At 55.8% G+C, this 15,978-nt stretch overlaps 9 protein-coding genes across 9 annotated transcripts; 3 read left to right on the plus strand and 6 right to left on the minus strand.

Moving 5' to 3' along the window:
- Window positions 1-186: 186 nt before the first annotated feature.
- BDY17DRAFT_317565 (CRAL-TRIO domain-containing protein) lies at window positions 187-1,584 on the plus strand (the record flags this gene model as incomplete). The annotated part of the gene is made up of 2 exons (XM_033736112.1): window positions 187-918; window positions 967-1,584. The coding sequence occupies 2 exons, from the start codon at window positions 187-189 to the stop codon at window positions 1,582-1,584; spliced, it is 1,350 nt and encodes a 449-aa protein (XP_033588435.1).
- Window positions 1,585-1,967: 383 nt separating this feature from the next.
- Window positions 1,968-2,384, minus strand: BDY17DRAFT_325377 (uncharacterized protein; the record flags this gene model as incomplete). Its single annotated transcript, XM_033737348.1, has 1 exon — window positions 1,968-2,384. One exon carries the CDS (start codon window positions 2,382-2,384, stop codon window positions 1,968-1,970), a length of 417 nt encoding a protein of 138 aa, XP_033588436.1.
- A 443-nt stretch (window positions 2,385-2,827) lies between these two features.
- BDY17DRAFT_325378 (uncharacterized protein) lies at window positions 2,828-3,484 on the minus strand (the record flags this gene model as incomplete). The annotated part of the gene is made up of 1 exon (XM_033737349.1): window positions 2,828-3,484. One exon carries the CDS (start codon window positions 3,482-3,484, stop codon window positions 2,828-2,830), a length of 657 nt encoding a protein of 218 aa, XP_033588437.1.
- A 204-nt stretch (window positions 3,485-3,688) lies between these two features.
- Window positions 3,689-4,690, minus strand: BDY17DRAFT_173008 (uncharacterized protein). The gene has a single exon (XM_033729831.1). The coding sequence runs from the start codon at window positions 4,509-4,511 to the stop codon at window positions 3,894-3,896; it is 618 nt and encodes a 205-aa protein (XP_033588438.1). The 5' UTR covers window positions 4,512-4,690; the 3' UTR covers window positions 3,689-3,893.
- A 180-nt stretch (window positions 4,691-4,870) lies between these two features.
- Window positions 4,871-5,611, minus strand: BDY17DRAFT_325379 (uncharacterized protein; the record flags this gene model as incomplete). The annotated part of the gene is made up of 1 exon (XM_033737350.1): window positions 4,871-5,611. The coding sequence occupies one exon, from the start codon at window positions 5,609-5,611 to the stop codon at window positions 4,871-4,873; it is 741 nt and encodes a 246-aa protein (XP_033588439.1).
- Window positions 5,612-6,502: 891 nt separating this feature from the next.
- On the plus strand, window positions 6,503-8,071 carry BDY17DRAFT_317566 (P-loop containing nucleoside triphosphate hydrolase protein; the record flags this gene model as incomplete). Its single annotated transcript, XM_033736113.1, has 1 exon — window positions 6,503-8,071. The coding sequence occupies one exon, from the start codon at window positions 6,503-6,505 to the stop codon at window positions 8,069-8,071; it is 1,569 nt and encodes a 522-aa protein (XP_033588440.1).
- An 850-nt stretch (window positions 8,072-8,921) lies between these two features.
- BDY17DRAFT_311505 (uncharacterized protein) lies at window positions 8,922-9,409 on the minus strand (the record flags this gene model as incomplete). The annotated part of the gene is made up of 2 exons (XM_033735538.1): window positions 8,922-9,371; window positions 9,407-9,409. The coding sequence occupies 2 exons, from the start codon at window positions 9,407-9,409 to the stop codon at window positions 8,922-8,924; spliced, it is 453 nt and encodes a 150-aa protein (XP_033588441.1).
- Window positions 9,410-9,670: 261 nt separating this feature from the next.
- On the minus strand, window positions 9,671-14,605 carry BDY17DRAFT_299852 (uncharacterized protein). Its single transcript, XM_033733965.1, has one exon. The coding sequence runs from the start codon at window positions 14,334-14,336 to the stop codon at window positions 9,834-9,836; it is 4,503 nt and encodes a 1,500-aa protein (XP_033588442.1). The 5' UTR covers window positions 14,337-14,605; the 3' UTR covers window positions 9,671-9,833.
- BDY17DRAFT_299853 (proteasome core particle subunit beta 2) lies at window positions 14,596-15,936 on the plus strand. The gene is made up of 2 exons (XM_033733966.1): window positions 14,596-14,910; window positions 14,965-15,936. The coding sequence occupies exons 1-2, from the start codon at window positions 14,737-14,739 to the stop codon at window positions 15,616-15,618; spliced, it is 828 nt and encodes a 275-aa protein (XP_033588443.1). The 5' UTR covers window positions 14,596-14,736; the 3' UTR covers window positions 15,619-15,936.
- Window positions 15,937-15,978: the final 42 nt, after the last annotated feature.

Here is a 15,978-nt window from a genome sequence, read left to right on the forward strand (position 1 = left end):
TCGACAGCCGCATATCTCTCTCAGCCTCAGCGCGCCGCCTTCGACCCCGTCACTCTCCTCCTAGCTGTCACATTAGCCACAGGCGTTGCATATATCGTCACAAAATCCTCAAGCAACGACGCATCTCCCGAACCGTCCGAAGAGAAAATCCGAGTCGCTTCGGACGCCTCGCTCTTCCCTCTTACCATGGCTCCGGACATGCCGCCCGGCCGGCCGGGCACGCTCACAGCAGAGCAAGAAACAAAGCTGAAAGAGATGTGGATCGCGACGCTGGAGATCTTCGGCGTCATCCACGAAACCCACGACAACGGCACGCCGAACCCTGCCGACTCGTCGACACCAGATAAGAAAAAGAAGAAGAGCCGGCTTTCCATGTTTAGGAAGAAGGACAAGGACGGCGACAGCGACTCGGCGAGTGCTGGCGACAGCGCGGACAACGATAAGCATGGTCAGACGAAGGAGTTCCAGCAAGCCCTGGCGACCGATTCTCCCGAAACCCTGCGCGAGGCTTTCTGGTCTATGAGCAAGCACGATCACCCCGATGCCCTCTTGCTCCGTTTCCTCCGAGCGCGTAAGTGGGACGTACACGCTGCGATTGTGATGATGATTTCTACCTTGCATTGGCGCTTGTCTGAGATGAAGGTGGACGAGGACATCATGAAGAATGGAGAAGAAGGCGCTCTGAAAAACTCCAAGGATTCCAGTTCGGGTAGCAAAAAGGACGGCGAGGACTTCCTCTCGCAATTGCGCATGGGCAAGAGCTTCTTGCACGGCACGGACAAAGAAGGGCGACCGTGCTGTTATTGTCGTGTGCGCTTACATCGACCTGGCCAGCAGACGGAGAAGAGTCTGGAAAGATTCACCGTCTACACGATAGAGACTACGCGCATGATGTTGCGGCCGCCAGTCGACACTGCAGTAAGTTGACTCCATCCCTCCTCTCCAGCACCAAGCTAACACCCACAGACAATCGTCTTCGACATGACCGACTTCAGCATGGCAAACATGGACTACACGCCCGTGAAATTCATGATCAAATGTTTCGAAGCAAACTACCCGGAGAGCCTCGGCTCGGTGCTCGTCTACAAAGCGCCCTGGATCTTCCACGGCATCTGGAAAATCATCAAGGGCTGGCTGGACCCCGTCGTCGCCTCGAAGATCCACTTCGCCGACAGCGTCAAGGATTTGGAGGAGTGGATTCCGCGCAGCCAGATTATGAAGGAGCTGGGCGGGGAGGAGAGTTATACGTATGAGTTCCCGGAGCCGGTGGAGGGGGAGAATGCGATTATGGGCGAGACGGCGGCAAGGGATAAGATTCAGGCGGAGCGGACGGAGTTGGTCAAGTCGTATGAAGCCGAGACGTTATCGTGGGCGCACTCGGAGGATGCAGGGGAGGGCAGAGGACGATTGGCAGAACGGCTGGCGGAGAACTACTGGCGGTTAGACCCTTACATCCGCGCAAAGTCGTTGTATGATAGAAGTGGGGTTTTGGGGCCGAAGGGCAAGTTGGACTTCTACCCGAGCAAATCTGCTGCTGCTGGGGCTGCGAATGGAGGGCAGGCGGCGGAGGATGATGTGGATTGATTGGGGAGGTGGTCCTGATTGAGTAATGATAGAGTGGTGCTTGTTGTACATACTGTCCTGTGGAAACCTGTGAATTGCCGCCGCTGTTATGCCGTCGTCCTATCGTCCCACGTTCTGTTCCACCCTCAGCCCTTACTGCCGATTGCCGGCCATGTGAGCCTCATCGCTGCTCAACCCAGCAGCCTCGTCATCTCAGCTTTGACATCAGCTTCGTACTGGCGGAGCAACGCACAGCTTTCAGGGCGCTTCGAGTCATAGTGTGATGGCCGCAAGGAGATCAGGTCTGTCACCGATCGCATTCTGGATGCTTGCGTGTCCGCTTTGCGCGCAGCGCGTAGAAAGGGCAGGAGAGCGGTCGCAAAGACTGTGGCGCTTCTGTGCTCCTAGAATCGGCGTCTCACAAGAAAGGTAACAGTTCGTAGAGTGGCGGGAATGGACTTGAGTTCGTGGAGGACGCTGCGGATCTGTACTAGTCCCTGGCCCGCAAAGCTGACCTCTTTGACCCGGTGCTTTGCCTCCCGAATGTTGCTCATCCAGAGTTTGAAGCAGCAGAGTCGGCCGAATACGAACTCAAGCTGGCCGTAGAGTAACGAGCTGGCTTCGGTGTAGATCTGACGGTTGACTTTGATGAGACTGCGGATCGTCTGCAAGCCGCGGTTCAAATTCCATGGCGAGCCCCAGTCGGGGTACTCTATCATAGTTTCCTTGTCAAGTGGCATCACGAAGTCGTAGATGGTGTGTCTGATCTCCGGGGGTAGATCCAGAAGCTGGAAAGGTGCAGAAGGCTTTGGAGCTGCCATACTGTGTACGTGTGTGGTGATAGTACTGGGTGAAAGTGAGTGTACTTGATGATGGTGACCTTGGAGGAAATGGTTGAAGGACGGCGTGGTGTTGATGTTGGAGGGAAGTTGGAGGGTCGATGATGATGGTGCGCTTCGTGAAAATGGTTGAACCGGTGAGTGATGTTGATGTTGGGTGAAAGTTTGGGGAAAGTTTGGGGGTGTTGTCGCAGGAAACCGACGGAGGCCATGTTGGAGGAAACTGTGAGGGGAGGGTGACGTTGGAGGAAGTGATGATGGGACCGGTAGTGTTGGGGGAAGGGCGATGGAGCCGATGGTGAAGCCGACCAAGATGAGGCCGTCGCTGAGTGAACAAGCCACGTGCTCTCTTAGAAGATCTTGTTGCCCGATCGCAGCCGTCGTGAATGCCTTCTTCGCTCCTCGGAGATAGTCGAAGTCAATGTTCAACCCAACAATCTTATCATCTCCGCCTTGACATCGGCTTCATACTTTCGAAACGTCTTCTCAGCCTCTTCATCGAATTTGGGGAGTGGAGTGTAGCTCCCAGACTGGCGTAGCGGCTGGATGGCGATCAAGTCTACCAACGCTTGGTTGCTTAATCCAGTCTTGTCTGCTTTGCGCACAGCCCGGAGAAACGGCACGAAAGCGGCCGCATACACGGTGAAAGGCCTGATGGCTTCGTGGTTCCACGTATGCATGACAAAGGTGATAGTTTGTAGCGAGATAGCAGTCGTTTTGAATTCGTGAAGGACACTGCGGATCTGTGCCAGCGCATAGATATCAAAAGTGATATTTTTGACATGCTGCTTTAGACCCCAAGGATAGTTGATCCACCTCTTGAAATTTCTGGCATCGTAGAATTCGAAGGCAAGGTGGTCGTAGAGCATTGGGGTGATCTCATCGCGGAACTGGCGGTTGACTCTGCGGAGGCTGAGAAATGGCTTCGCAGCACCTTTCGGCCGCTCGAGTGGATCATAGAACTTATAGCGAGGGAGGCCCACGAGCTTCTCCTCTGGCAGTGCAAGATGGTAGACCATGTTCCTGATCTCGGGTGGTAGGTCGAAGAATCCGACGGCTGTGGAGGGCTCTGAGGTTGCCATTTTGTGTACGTGCGTTGGCCGTATTGAGCTCGAAGCAGGCGCAGTCGATGGTACCACACTGTCAATGGAAAGGTCAGAGGAGTGAGACTGCTGCTGAATGGGGAGGCAGTCGTGGAAACGATGTCGGAGATAGGTTGGTGAGGTGCCGTTAGAGGTAGGCTGGTGAGGAGATTGATGTCGGTGAAGTGATGTTGTCGGCGGACAGGTCGTTGTTTGTGACGAGACTTTTGCTGGGGAGGAGGAAGTAGTTATACAGGGTGTTGAAAGGGTTGATGGAAGTCGAAGCACGAGCCACTCATCACATGTCAATGACAGAGGTGAAATGAGCAAGTGAAATGAGGACAGCCCGGTAAGTGAGGTTCAAGCACCCGCAGAATGTCCTGGCCTTCTCCCCATTGAACTGAGGTGATCACAGTCTCCCTTCGGCAAGCAACTTCTTAAGCTCAGCTTTGAACTCAGCAGCGACCCTTTTAGTCATCAGCTTCTCGTCGATAGTCCTTGGTGATATACGAATCACATTCATAAGCGACCGTGCTTTTGTAGAACCCATATCTGCCCGTTGGATCGCGCGTAAAAGCGGCATGAAGCTCTCTGCCAGTTCTCTGGAATATCGCCTGCTCGCCGCCCAGCATACGATGGTGATACTCTGCAGAGAACTCGCGGCTGGCTGAAGGGCGTGGAGCGCGCGGCGCAACTCCCAGGGCCTCTCGAAGTGAAAGACCCAGTCTCGAACGTGATATCCCATCCCCTGATTCGAATCAAGCCAGATCTCGAGATGTTGTGCGCAATAGACCTCGTGGCGAAGACGAGCGGAGAGCATTGGGCCACATTCTGCGCGCACCTGACGACTGACGCGCATCAGGTTAAGGAAAGTCTTAGCATCATCTGGCATTCCGGGTGCGTATGTGCCGCCGGATGCGATTGTAAGGGTGGCCTTGGCTGGAAGGACGAGACGATAGATGTGGTTCCTGGTTTCCGCTGGCAGGCCAAGAAAGCCCACGGATGGGCTGGCCACTGCTGTTGCCATTTTGCGTACTTGTGGGATGGGGTGACCGGCTTTCGTCGTTGTGCTGGATGGAATTGTCTCGAGCCTCAGCAATGGAAGAAAAGGGAGGCTTGCCGAATGTCGAGCAAGGGGATGGTGTCAATGAGGTTGGGTGAAAGTGGTAAAGGTAAGATGGAATAGGAACGGAGCACGTGCCGGATCACATGACAACGCTAACCAGAGAAGTGAAGAAAATGGTGAGCCCAGCCTCAGTTCGGCAAGGAACCTTCACATAGACTGCCCCGTTGGGCCATCATCAGAGCGAAGCGGTCCAGTAAAGCGAACCCAGAACAGCGGATAATTCGTCATCTTTTCGTAAATCGTCGCCGAAGTGGCTAGCACTACCACCTCCTAGAACCTCTCTTGAGCAACTGAACGACACCACCAAGTCGCCTGAGATAGGCTGCATAGAACAGTGCTCCGAAGATGGCTCCACCGAGATGCGCCGAGTGCCCGACTCCAGTACTAGCATTGAGGTAGTATGCATCGAGTCCAGCATACGCAAGCGTCAGGACCCAAAGAGGAATGTTGATAGGGATGAACATCATCTGCATCGGGGCGAATGGCATGAGACAAGTAGCCACGGCTCCCGCACCCATCACTGCGCCACTGGCTCCGAGCGCAGAGGCGTATCTATTGATCCGATCTGAGCCAGGGCTGTGTAGATGATAGAGCCATGCGGCAGATCCTGCGAGTCCGCTTCCAAGAACGATAAAGCCAAGGGCTACGGGGCCGACACCTGCAAAGGCCATGATGCTGGTAAACGCGTTGAAAGTGAACATGTTGAATGCGAAATGACCAAGGCCTTGATGAGAGAAGGCGCTGGTGACGAGAGTCCAGTAGCGGCCGTCTCTGATATTTTGTGCGCTGACGGTGAAGTTTTGGGAGAGCTTCTGGAATAGTTTGCGGTCTTTTCGAGCAATGGCATATTGCCATGCACCGAACACAGCTGCATTGAGGCCGATGATGGTCCACATCATAGTGCGAGTGGATGCACCAGGGAGCGCTGAGCTGTAGCCCCGGCCATTTACGAACGACTTGCGTAGAATGGAATGGCTGAAGTTGGGGTTACTGCGGTCCATAGTCGTTGGTCGTCGTCGAAGATGTAGTGGGCAACGAAGCCGAGCCGGACGAAGGACCACAGACATCAGCTGTGGCCTGGTGAGATGCGACGAAAGAATCGACTGCATGGAGGATGTATGTTGAGGAGGAAAGATGAGGGTCGATTACCCTCTGGTGTAATGCGACAACGTTACACAGCACTGGGCGCGCGTCGCGTCCTGGCGTCCCTTGCGCGTTCAATGCAGATGACAGATCCGAAGTAGATGGCGGCGAGGAGCAAGTTGATGAACAGGTCTTCCGAGCTGGCAGAGATACGAGTCCTTTGTACCTGCAGTGAGGGGGCGCAAAGGAGGTGTAGTTGGAGCAGGCAGATCTTCCTGCCTGATTGCTGCCTGACGATCTTTAGGCTTTTTCGCCGACCCACACATCGTCGAAACACATCCCACTCCTCCACCACAACCCCAACCCACCCTCACAACCACCCCCTCCCGTAAATCCAGACCACTTGACAACAGCACGCAATCTCATTGGAATCCTCGCAGAAGACACCCCCGAGCTCTCCCTCACCTCCAAGCGCCGTTCTCCGCCGCAGTCTGCAGGCGAGATCTCCACACCCGACTCATTCCACCGTTCAAACGAGCTCCGTCTGCGCCCTCTCGCTTGTCAACACCCGCTCAACCTACTGCCTGTCTTCACCCATCCCTTCGATACCGTCATAGCGCACTGCGCAGCCGCCTGTACCACTCGTATCCACTTTGGCGCACTCGCCGCAACAGGCCTCCCACCACCAACCTCGTCCCCGCGGAGACACCGAAACACAACAGTGACAAAGCCGCATCCACTCGCCTTCATCTGCTCCACACCTCGTTAGTGGTCAGCGCACACCTGTTCCTTGCCACTTTTCCCACACAATGGCCTCCGAGCTTGCAAACAAGCTCGAGGCTACCTCCCTCACAGATAACCAAACGAACAATGATTGGAAGGCTGGCTTGAAGCAGCCAGCCAAAGATGGACGAGTACAAACAGAGGATGTGACCGCCACCAAAGGCCTGGAATTTGAAGACTTCTACCTCAAACGCGAGCTGCTCATGGGCATCTTCGAGGCGGGGTTTGAGAAGCCGTCACCCATTCAAGAAGAAACCATTCCCGTCGCACTTACCGGAAGAGACGTTTTGGCCCGCGCGAAGAACGGCACGGGCAAGACTGCCGCATTCGTCATCCCCACTCTTGAGAGAATCAACCCGAAACTCGACAAGACACAAGCATTGCTGCTCGTACCCACTCGAGAACTCGCACTCCAAACGTCGCAAGTATGCAAGACGCTTGGCAAACACCTTGGAATCAATGTCATGGTCACCACCGGTGGCACAGGACTCAAGGACGATATCATGCGCCTGAATGAGACTGTCCACATCATTGTTGGTACCCCTGGACGTATCCTTGACTTGGCGTCGAAGGGTGTCGCCGATCTTTCCGCTGCACAGACCTTTGTTATGGACGAGGCCGACAAATTGCTCTCGCCCGAATTCACCGTCACCATTGAACAGCTCCTTCAATTCCATCCGAAAGACCGACAGGTCATGCTCTTCTCCGCTACATTCCCCATCGTCGTGAAGTCTTTCAAGGACAAGCACATGCGCGATCCCCACGAAATCAATCTCATGGACGAGCTCACGCTTCGCGGAATCACCCAATACTACGCTTTCGTTGAGGAGAAGCAGAAGGTGCACTGCCTCAACACTCTCTTCAGCCGCCTCCAGATCAACCAGTCCATCATCTTCTGCAACAGCACCACCCGCGTGGAGTTGCTGGCGAAGAAGATCACCGAGCTTGGATATTCCTGCTTCTACTCACACGCCAAGATGCTGCAACAGCACCGTAACAGAGTCTTCCACGACTTCCGCAATGGTGCCATGCGCAACTTGGTGTGTTCCGATCTTCTCACTCGTGGTATCGACATCCAAGCCGTCAACGTCGTCATCAACTTCGATTTCCCCAAGAACGCGGAAACCTACCTCCATCGTATTGGTCGATCTGGTCGATTTGGACATCTTGGTCTGGCTATCAACCTGATCAACTGGGAAGACAGGTTCAACCTCTACCGCATCGAGCAAGAACTCGGCACGGAGATTCAACCAATCCCGAGCTCCATCGACAAGAAGCTGTACGTGTATGACGCGCCGGAGAACATTCCTCGTCCGGTGAATACTGCTCCTCAGCGGGGACCTCCTCAGCCTCCAGGTCGCCAGCAGGGTAATGGAGAAGACTTGCAGAATCCTGCGAATCGTACTGGTGGATTCAGAGGCGGCCGCGGCGGCGGGCGAGGTGGCGGTGGCTTCCGTGGACCTCCCCGAGATCCCAACCAACAACAACCACAACATTCGAATGGCTTCCAGGGCAATCAGCGCCAGGGTGGACCGTGGCAGCAGCGTCCACCACAACAGCAGCAACAAGGACCGCCTCCCGCCGCTCACGCTTAGTAAGTGTGGCACGGTTGACAATGGTCTTTGCTTGCGCATGTTGGAATACAAGGCGTATCAGGCGTTCTCCAAAGGGTGTGCGGGTGAGCTCGCCGGCCGGCGCGCCGCACGCTCTTCTGTTTTCCTGCTGTACGATTGACGATATGTCCCCCGTTCTTTCTCTCTTCGGATCATTTCCTTTCCGCGGCACGACCTCCCCCGAGAGTTCGATGTCACCTGCTGCCCAATCTCAATCGAGATTTCCGACGGGCCCAATTCCTCCCTCAACTCCATCATACAATACGAACATCACATACTTCTGCATGCGGCGTCTCTTGCAACGCGCATGAGTCCTTCCTCCTCGACGGACTACTCATATGAGTCGCATTCTCCTCTTCTCGCTGGATCTTGCCGCCATAACGAGATCTCATCGATACATTATCGGGATTATACGACTCTGCCTCTGGATGAGCGTACCCACATCATCCCTCCTTTTCGCGCATCGACCACCGGCATGTTACTCCTGGCTCGATGAACACGGACCGCGTTGATCACATCTTCTTCACTCCTTTCAGAAGATGCCGGATCAGTCTGGATGCATACTCTCACTTCCGCTTTCGTACAACTCCTGTTTTCCAACGAGCGACGAATTGCTCACGGACTACTAGTGGATTGCAAAAGTGAGGGTGCATCTGGTAGAAAGAAATGAATTAAACCCCTTTTCGAGGGAAAGATGAAGTAGAACAATGGCCTACTCTGCTGAGACTGCGCGCGCTCTCGCTCAGGTAATCATGCACGCTACATAACCTTCTACTCAATGACAACACTCATCTTCCCCCTCGAACCACGACCTTTACCTCCATAAGTCCATCTACCCGCCCACCCCCTCCCCAACAACCCGCCTCCTCTCCTCCACACTAAAACAACCCCTCCCCTGCCTCAAACCCGCAATCAAAAGCTCCACACTGCGCTCGCTGAAATCCCCCGCCGAGCGCAACTTGTCCAAGTCGTTGGCGAATTCCCGCGTGGCTTGCTTGAGGTAGATATCTTCAAAGGCTTCGTCTGTTGTTAGTTTCTTTGGGGCCGTGGTTTCTGCGGATATTTCTGATTGTAGTTGTTCTGTTGGGGTCGGAGGCGCGGAGTGGTCGCTGGGGGTTGATGTGTTGTCTTCGTTTTCTACTGCTGCTGTGGGGTGTGGACTTTGTTGGGCCTTTTTGCTTGATCTCGGATTGATGGTTGGTTTTTGGGAGGAAGAACCGGAGTCGCTGTCTGATGATGAAGATGATGATGAAGAGGAGGAGACTAGGCGCAATGAGCATGCCTATCCGGCAAAGACAGAGACTCTACGATACATACCATCCGTTCGAGCTTTGCGCGTTCGCTTGCGCTTTTGTGTTGAAGACTTTGCCCCTGCCATGGTCTGTTGCCTTACACTATGTTTATAGAGGAACGCTCTATGTGAAGTGAAGGTCTTGTACAAAGTTCTACCATTGGCTCACGAAGACGGAGGCTAGCGGAGGTGACGTCTTGGCGGGATGAGCTGACCGGGCGGCTTGAAGTATGCGCGCGCGTCAGGTCAGGTCGGATTGTCCAGACTTGCCTGATTGGGACAAAGTATGGCGATGTTGTCGAACGCATGAAAGGATAGACAGACAAATCGCAAGCGACTCTGAACAATTGCAATCCATTTGCGCTATTGCATACGACTATCTATCAAGCCTAGCCACGAATCTCCAGGTGCGCGTCTCAAGTTGCCCCCTTTCCAAGCCCCAGCATCACTTCATCACAATCCAACCTTCACAAGCCTCGCGCCCCTCACCTCAAGCTGCTCCCTCAAACTCTCCATCACCCTCCTCCGCCCCTCCCTCTTCACCCTGTACGCCTCCACTTCCGCATCAGAGACGTCAAACAGCGACTTCTTGCTCAAAGACGGCGGCGTGTTCCTTGATCCACGCAGCGAAACCGTGCTGCTCCTGAAATTGGCCGAAGGCGAGGTGTGCGAAAGGCGAGTGGCGCCCATAGTCGCCGCGAGGTCGTCTTCATACCCCGGCTTCAACAGTCCGATCGCCGCCGGGCCGCCTAGGCGCTTAATTTGGGCTTCGAGGGCGTCGACGGCCACACTCTTTTCCTCGATCATGGCGGTCATTCTGCGGATGGTGTTCATCACTGCCTCGACGGACGGTGCGTTGCTTCTTCCATTCGCTTTCGGGACGGATGCCAGCTCCGCTCGTAGCACGCTCAGCTGTTCTTCCGCCTTGCCAAGGAGTGTCTGCAAGCGCTGAACGCCCTGTCTCAGCTCAGACTGTTGGGCCTGGCTTTCCGGGGGCAGCGGCGCGGCATGCTGTTGAGCGAGCTGAGCTGGATCTGAGCGCGCGGCGATCTGCTTGCGCGCCTCCAGAGTCCTCGTACGCAATCGATTGATGACCTTCTCCTCCTCCATCAAGCTCTCGATCGCGCCTTTGACGTCCTCGAGTCGCCCGTCTTCCAGCTCGACGTCGATACCTTCCATGATGCCAATCAGACTTCCCGCTTCGCCAAGCAGCCAGTCATCCTCCTCTTCCAAATCCAAGCGACCTCTCTCTCCGCCATGATGAGGTTCGCTGTTTCCCATTACGAACGCTCGTAGGGAACGAGCGTTCAGTGCTAAAGTGTCGATCATGGAGTTGACGTCTCGATATACGCGCTCAATCTGTCCGCCGAGGCCTTGCTTCTCTCGCCCATCAGCCACGTAGTCTTGGTGGGCGAGGAATGCAGGGACTTCTGTGACTGGCTCCACAGGTGCCGCGAGGATGGCTTGGATTCTGGCATCTTCCTCGTCCTCTAGCTCACCTTGTGTAGGCTCTGCTGGCTGCGGTGGAGGAGTGGGCTTCTCCGGTCTTGCAATCTGAGACGGAGGCACAGCGATCCGCTGAGGTTGGGATGGGATGGGTCGGGCCTGCGAAGCTGGTGGCGCGGTTCCAGTTGAGCTTTGCAGTGCAGGCGGCTGAGATGGCGGTGGTAGCTGTGGAGGCTGGCCCAGGGATTGCTGTCCACTTGGCTTCCCAAACAGCGACGATCCTTGTGATGACGTCTGCTGCGCGCCTCCAGACTTGAACCCCATGCTTCTTGCCGGGCTGGTCGCACTTCGCTGTGGACTTGGGCTGCGAGGGGATTCCTGCGCGCGTTGCGGCGGCGGGAACATAACTGGCGCCTTGGGCAGACCGGCTGGAGTATAAGAATCGCGCTTGTCTGTCGCCGGCGTGGTCGACTCTTTGCCATCCGGTGTTGGTTGCTCTGCACGCTTTGGACTAGCAGGAGTAAGTCTTGCCTCGAAAGCCGACAGGCCTCGTGCATCAGAGACTTTGGGCGTGTGGTTCTCCTCATCTTCATCCTCTTCGTTTTCTTCCTCGTCCTCTTCATCCTCTTCGTCTTCCTCTTCATCCTCTTCTTCGTCTTCCTCTTCATCGCCATCCTCGTCACTCCACTCGCCCTCATCCTCGTCACTTTCAGGCGGGCCAGCAGCCTCTTCAGCATCCGGCACCGAAGGAGCCCCATCGGAGAACTTTTCTCCACCCAAATCAACAGGTGGTGAACCCGCAAGTGGCTGATTCTCTTCCTTCTCTGGTTCCTGTTTCTTCGCAAATATAGACGAGACAGCAGGAGCCGTATCCTTTGCGACGGGCTTGACGAAATCAGAGCCGAAACCCGGGGGGATGGGGGGTGGAAGAGCATCAGGCTTGGGCTTCCAGGTGGTCGGATCGGGCGGTAGAGGTGCATCGTCCACAGGCGCCGTATAGGTGGTGGGATCGGGAGGAAGAGGAGCATCGTCCACAGGCGCCGCCTTCTCTGCTTCTTTCGGCGGAGCGGCTGGAATGTCTTGCAGTCGGGGCTCATTCTCGGTACCCGGCTCTTTTTTGATTATCGGTGTCCCCTTTCCGCCCAACCAGCTTGCTTCGCTACCAGCTCTCGCATCCCCTTTCTTCTCCTCTGCACTTCCAGCAGGCTTCTCTCCTAGCCCCAGAGCATCGCCAAATCCCTTTCCAAACAGACCGGCGCCAGCGTCCTTCGGTTTTGGACCGTCGTCTTTGGCCGTGCCGTCGGGTTTGAAGGTACTTCCCAACTTGAATCCCGAACCCTCGATCCCGAAAAGCCCGCTTCCGGTAGACGGCGCTTGAGAGGCCGGCTTTTCTGCATCGTCATCCATGCTCTCCTCCCTGCTCTGCGCTTGTTGCGGCGTGGGAGTGAGTGATGACTGGAAGCTAGAGACGCCGAAATTCGTGCCTCCCGAGCCGAAACTTGTCCCGTTGCCAAAGGAAACGGTTGATCCTGAGGTCTGGTTGGGGAGACCAGGCTTCGATGCAGCGGCCGCGAATGGCGATGGTTGATTCTCCTTCCCAAAGCCGCCAAATCCAGAAGCTGGCTTAGCAGCGGCGGCAAAGGGTGATTGAGTATTGCTCCCGCCGAAGCTTGAAGTACTGTTTTGATTGCCAATCTTCATGAAGGGCGACGTTTGGGATGCATTGCCACCGAAAACAGAGCCGGTAGAAGGGGCTTGTTGTTGCTGTTGAGGCGAGCCCCAGACCGAAGACTTGTTCACACCACTTGGTTGACCAAAGGTGCTCGATCCAAATGCAGGCTGCGAGAATGGTGCGGGAGACGAGCCAGCTTGTGTCGCACCCCAGGGAGATGGCTTGTTTCCGAGGAATGATGTGCCGCCAAACGCTGGGGTGCTGGCCTGGCCGAATGAAGGCTTGCCGAATGTAGATGTGGGCTGACTCGGACTGCCGAACGTAGAGCCGGCAGGTTTCTGAGTTTGGCCAAATACCGATGTTGTGCTCGCACCAAAAGAAGGGGGCGCGGGAGAAGTTGCTTGTGTCGTTGGTTGCGCTTGTTTCTGCTCCCCTAAAGCCCGTGGACCACCGGCCGCGATGAGATCTCCATAGGGTTGAGCCTGCCGGACAGAGTCGTTGTAGACAATGTACCACATGCTCAACAATCCTTCATTATTGAGGACGTACAGTGCAGGTAACGGCACCGGGCTTTCTTCGAGCGTCTCTTCATTTGGAATAGGACGAGGGGCCTTCTCCTTCACGCTGAGATCAATGGCCATTCCAATCGGGCTCGTATCTCCATCCGCACTGACAGGCATCGCAGGGCGGCGAGCATCTGGCGGCTGCGTATATGTATACGAATCAACGACTGGGTGCTCGGAGTTGAGGGGCGTCTTGGAACGGGCGAAAATGCCAACATCGGCGCTCGCTGTGCTGGACAAGATGAGGAGGTCATGAAGGTCAAGCCACTCCCTCAGTCTCTGAACGAAGTGCTGTGCCGGCTTCCGCTCCATCCCGAATGCCGGACAGGGATCTTCGAATTTGGAGAAGGACCAGCCGCCACTTGCTTTGTCGCGATGCGCAAGATGGTAGATAGAGTCGTCATTGCCGAGCGTCTCAGCCTGATTGATTGGGGTGTGGATGATGAGGAAGTCGTTCGTCTCGAGCCAGAAGACGGAGGTGACTGGGTGAGCCACCGCGGAATCATCCTTCCAGCTGGCGAGTTGTGGTGGTTCAGGGATCGTCGCCTTCACCACACCTTGTTGGTCGATTTGTACAGCCGTTCCGTCCGCAAGCCCGGCGACAATTTGTTTCCCCAGCCGTGACCAGCATGCGCAGGTGACCTTTTCGTGGAAGATGGCGCTTCCGTTGGAAGTGGTGGCCAACTTCTGCTCTTTGAGATCCGCGAGGAGCAACTGCCCATTCTCCGTCACAACCCCAAAGCATCTTGACAAGTCGGATGATGGGTTCGGGTTCGGAAGGAGTTGCCTCACTCGCTGTCCTTCGGTGCCCAGTTGGAACGCTGCATCCTTGCCTCCGTTTGTGAGGGCGTTTGTATCATAGACCGCCAGCCCACCTCCTTGCTCAGCGGTGATGACCAGGCAGCTTTCGTCGCTGGAAAAAGCGACTTGCGACACTCGCGGGATCGGGAGGGCTGCTTGAGGGGTATACGACTTGATCTTGTTGCCATCTGCCGCCCCGCCGATCAAGCCCTGTCGGATGGCGTCTGTACTCGCAATCACGAGAGTGTCTGGGCCCGCCGCCGCCACTAGCCCTTTTTTCGAAGCGATGCTCAGGAGTGAGGATGTCGGGGCGGGCAGGGCATCTGCAGGCCAGGGGGATGGTAGAAGTCGTAGTTTATCCTCTCCGGACACAGCTTGAAATGCGATTTGTTCCGTTTCCACTGTGGGTAAGTCTGGCGCGGCCGTCGCATTTCCACCGCCTCCTGCCCCTCCTCCGCCGCTCCCAAAATTCATCCTGACGGTGTGTTTGTGCTCATGCGAAGAATGTCCGGACTTACTTTCCAACAGCCCAGCGTTTGCAATCGAGAAACTCTTCCGTTCGCTTTCCTTCTGTGTGGTGGCGTCTGACCAGGAAATGAAGGACAACAGCTGCCGCGCAACCAGGAATCGAGAGAGTGTGAGGTTGTGAAAGGAAAGAAGTGCAGGACGAAGCTCTCAAGTTCACGCGGAGGTGGTGCCTGTCGCGCCGCGTTCCAAAGTTTAAACTTTCTCGAGAAGCTCGGGCCACCAAGCCTTGTGTCGCCGCGCTGCAGGCAACCCAAGCTGCATCATCCGCTGCTCTGCCTCTCCTTCGCCGTGTTCTCATCCTCCACTTCTCCTTCACCCTCCTCATCTCCCAAACTCCACCGTCACAATGCCCGGCTTCGACTTTAGCAACCATAACCGGAATCTCGCCCTCCACGCCCAAGGCGTTCCCCTACCCAAAGCCACCTCCACCGGTACCACCATCGTTGGCTGCCTCTTCGATGGCGGTGTGGTCATTGCCGCAGACACACGAGCGACGAGTGGGCCCATAGTAGCGGACAAGGTGTGTAGAGACAGAGAGAGGGATGCTCATTCATCGACTAACGATGCTTGGTAGAACTGCGAGAAACTGCACTACATCGCGCCTCAAATCTGGTGTGCCGGCGCTGGCACAGCCGCAGACACCGAATTCACCACCGCCCTCATCTCCTCCAACCTCGAACTCCACGCGCTGTCGACGGGCCGGAAACCGCGTGTCGTCACGGTCATGACCATGCTCAAACAACACCTCTTCCGCTACCAAGGCCACATTGGCGCGTATCTGGTAGTAGCAGGCGTGGATCCCACCGGCAGCCAGCTCTTCACCGTCCACGCACACGGAAGCACCGACAAGCTGCCGTACGTGACGATGGGGTCTGGCAGTCTGGCGGCGATGAGCGTGTTTGAGACGCAGTGGAAGGGCGAGCTCACGCGGGAGGAGGCGGTGAAGATTTGCTCGGATGCCATTCAGGCTGGTATCTGGAACGATTTGGGCTCAGGAAGCAACGTGGACGTGTGTGTGATTACGGCGGAGAAGACGGAGCTGTTGCGGAATTACATCACACCCAACGTGCGGGAGCAGAAGATGAGGGATTACAAGTTCGCCAAGGGCACGACTGCGGTGCTGAATGAGAAGATCATCACCAAGGAGGAGATTAGCAAGTACGTGACTGTTCAGGATATTGGGGATGGCGAGGCGGGAGTGGGCGAGAAGATGGAGGTGGATACGTGAGCGCATGCTTGTGGTGATGAAGGGGATCGGCGTTTGGCGTGGCCATGGTGTATCAGCAGGAGGCTGCTGCTCCATTTCCATAAGGTATGCATAGCAACGTGTACTCTTAGTGATTCTTAGCACTGCTGTCAACTCACGTGCGGCGGAGCGGCTGGCCAAGAGAACGAGGTCATTGCCCTGATATCGACTGTAGATCCGCGGAGGATGGCCACAGCATTGCGGAGGTTTATCTGCAGCCACCAGTAATGTAAATGAGGTCTGCTTGATGCTGTTTAGACGGTGTTATGACGCCGAGAGCATCATAGAGACGGAGAAGGGTCACGCGGCGCAGGCCAAGAAGGCCGTGAAGCCGAACCTCAC

This window comes from Neohortaea acidophila, assembly GCF_010093505.1.
Source record: "Neohortaea acidophila strain CBS 113389 unplaced genomic scaffold BDY17scaffold_7, whole genome shotgun sequence".
NCBI lineage: Eukaryota > Fungi > Ascomycota > Dothideomycetes > Mycosphaerellales > Teratosphaeriaceae > Neohortaea > Neohortaea acidophila.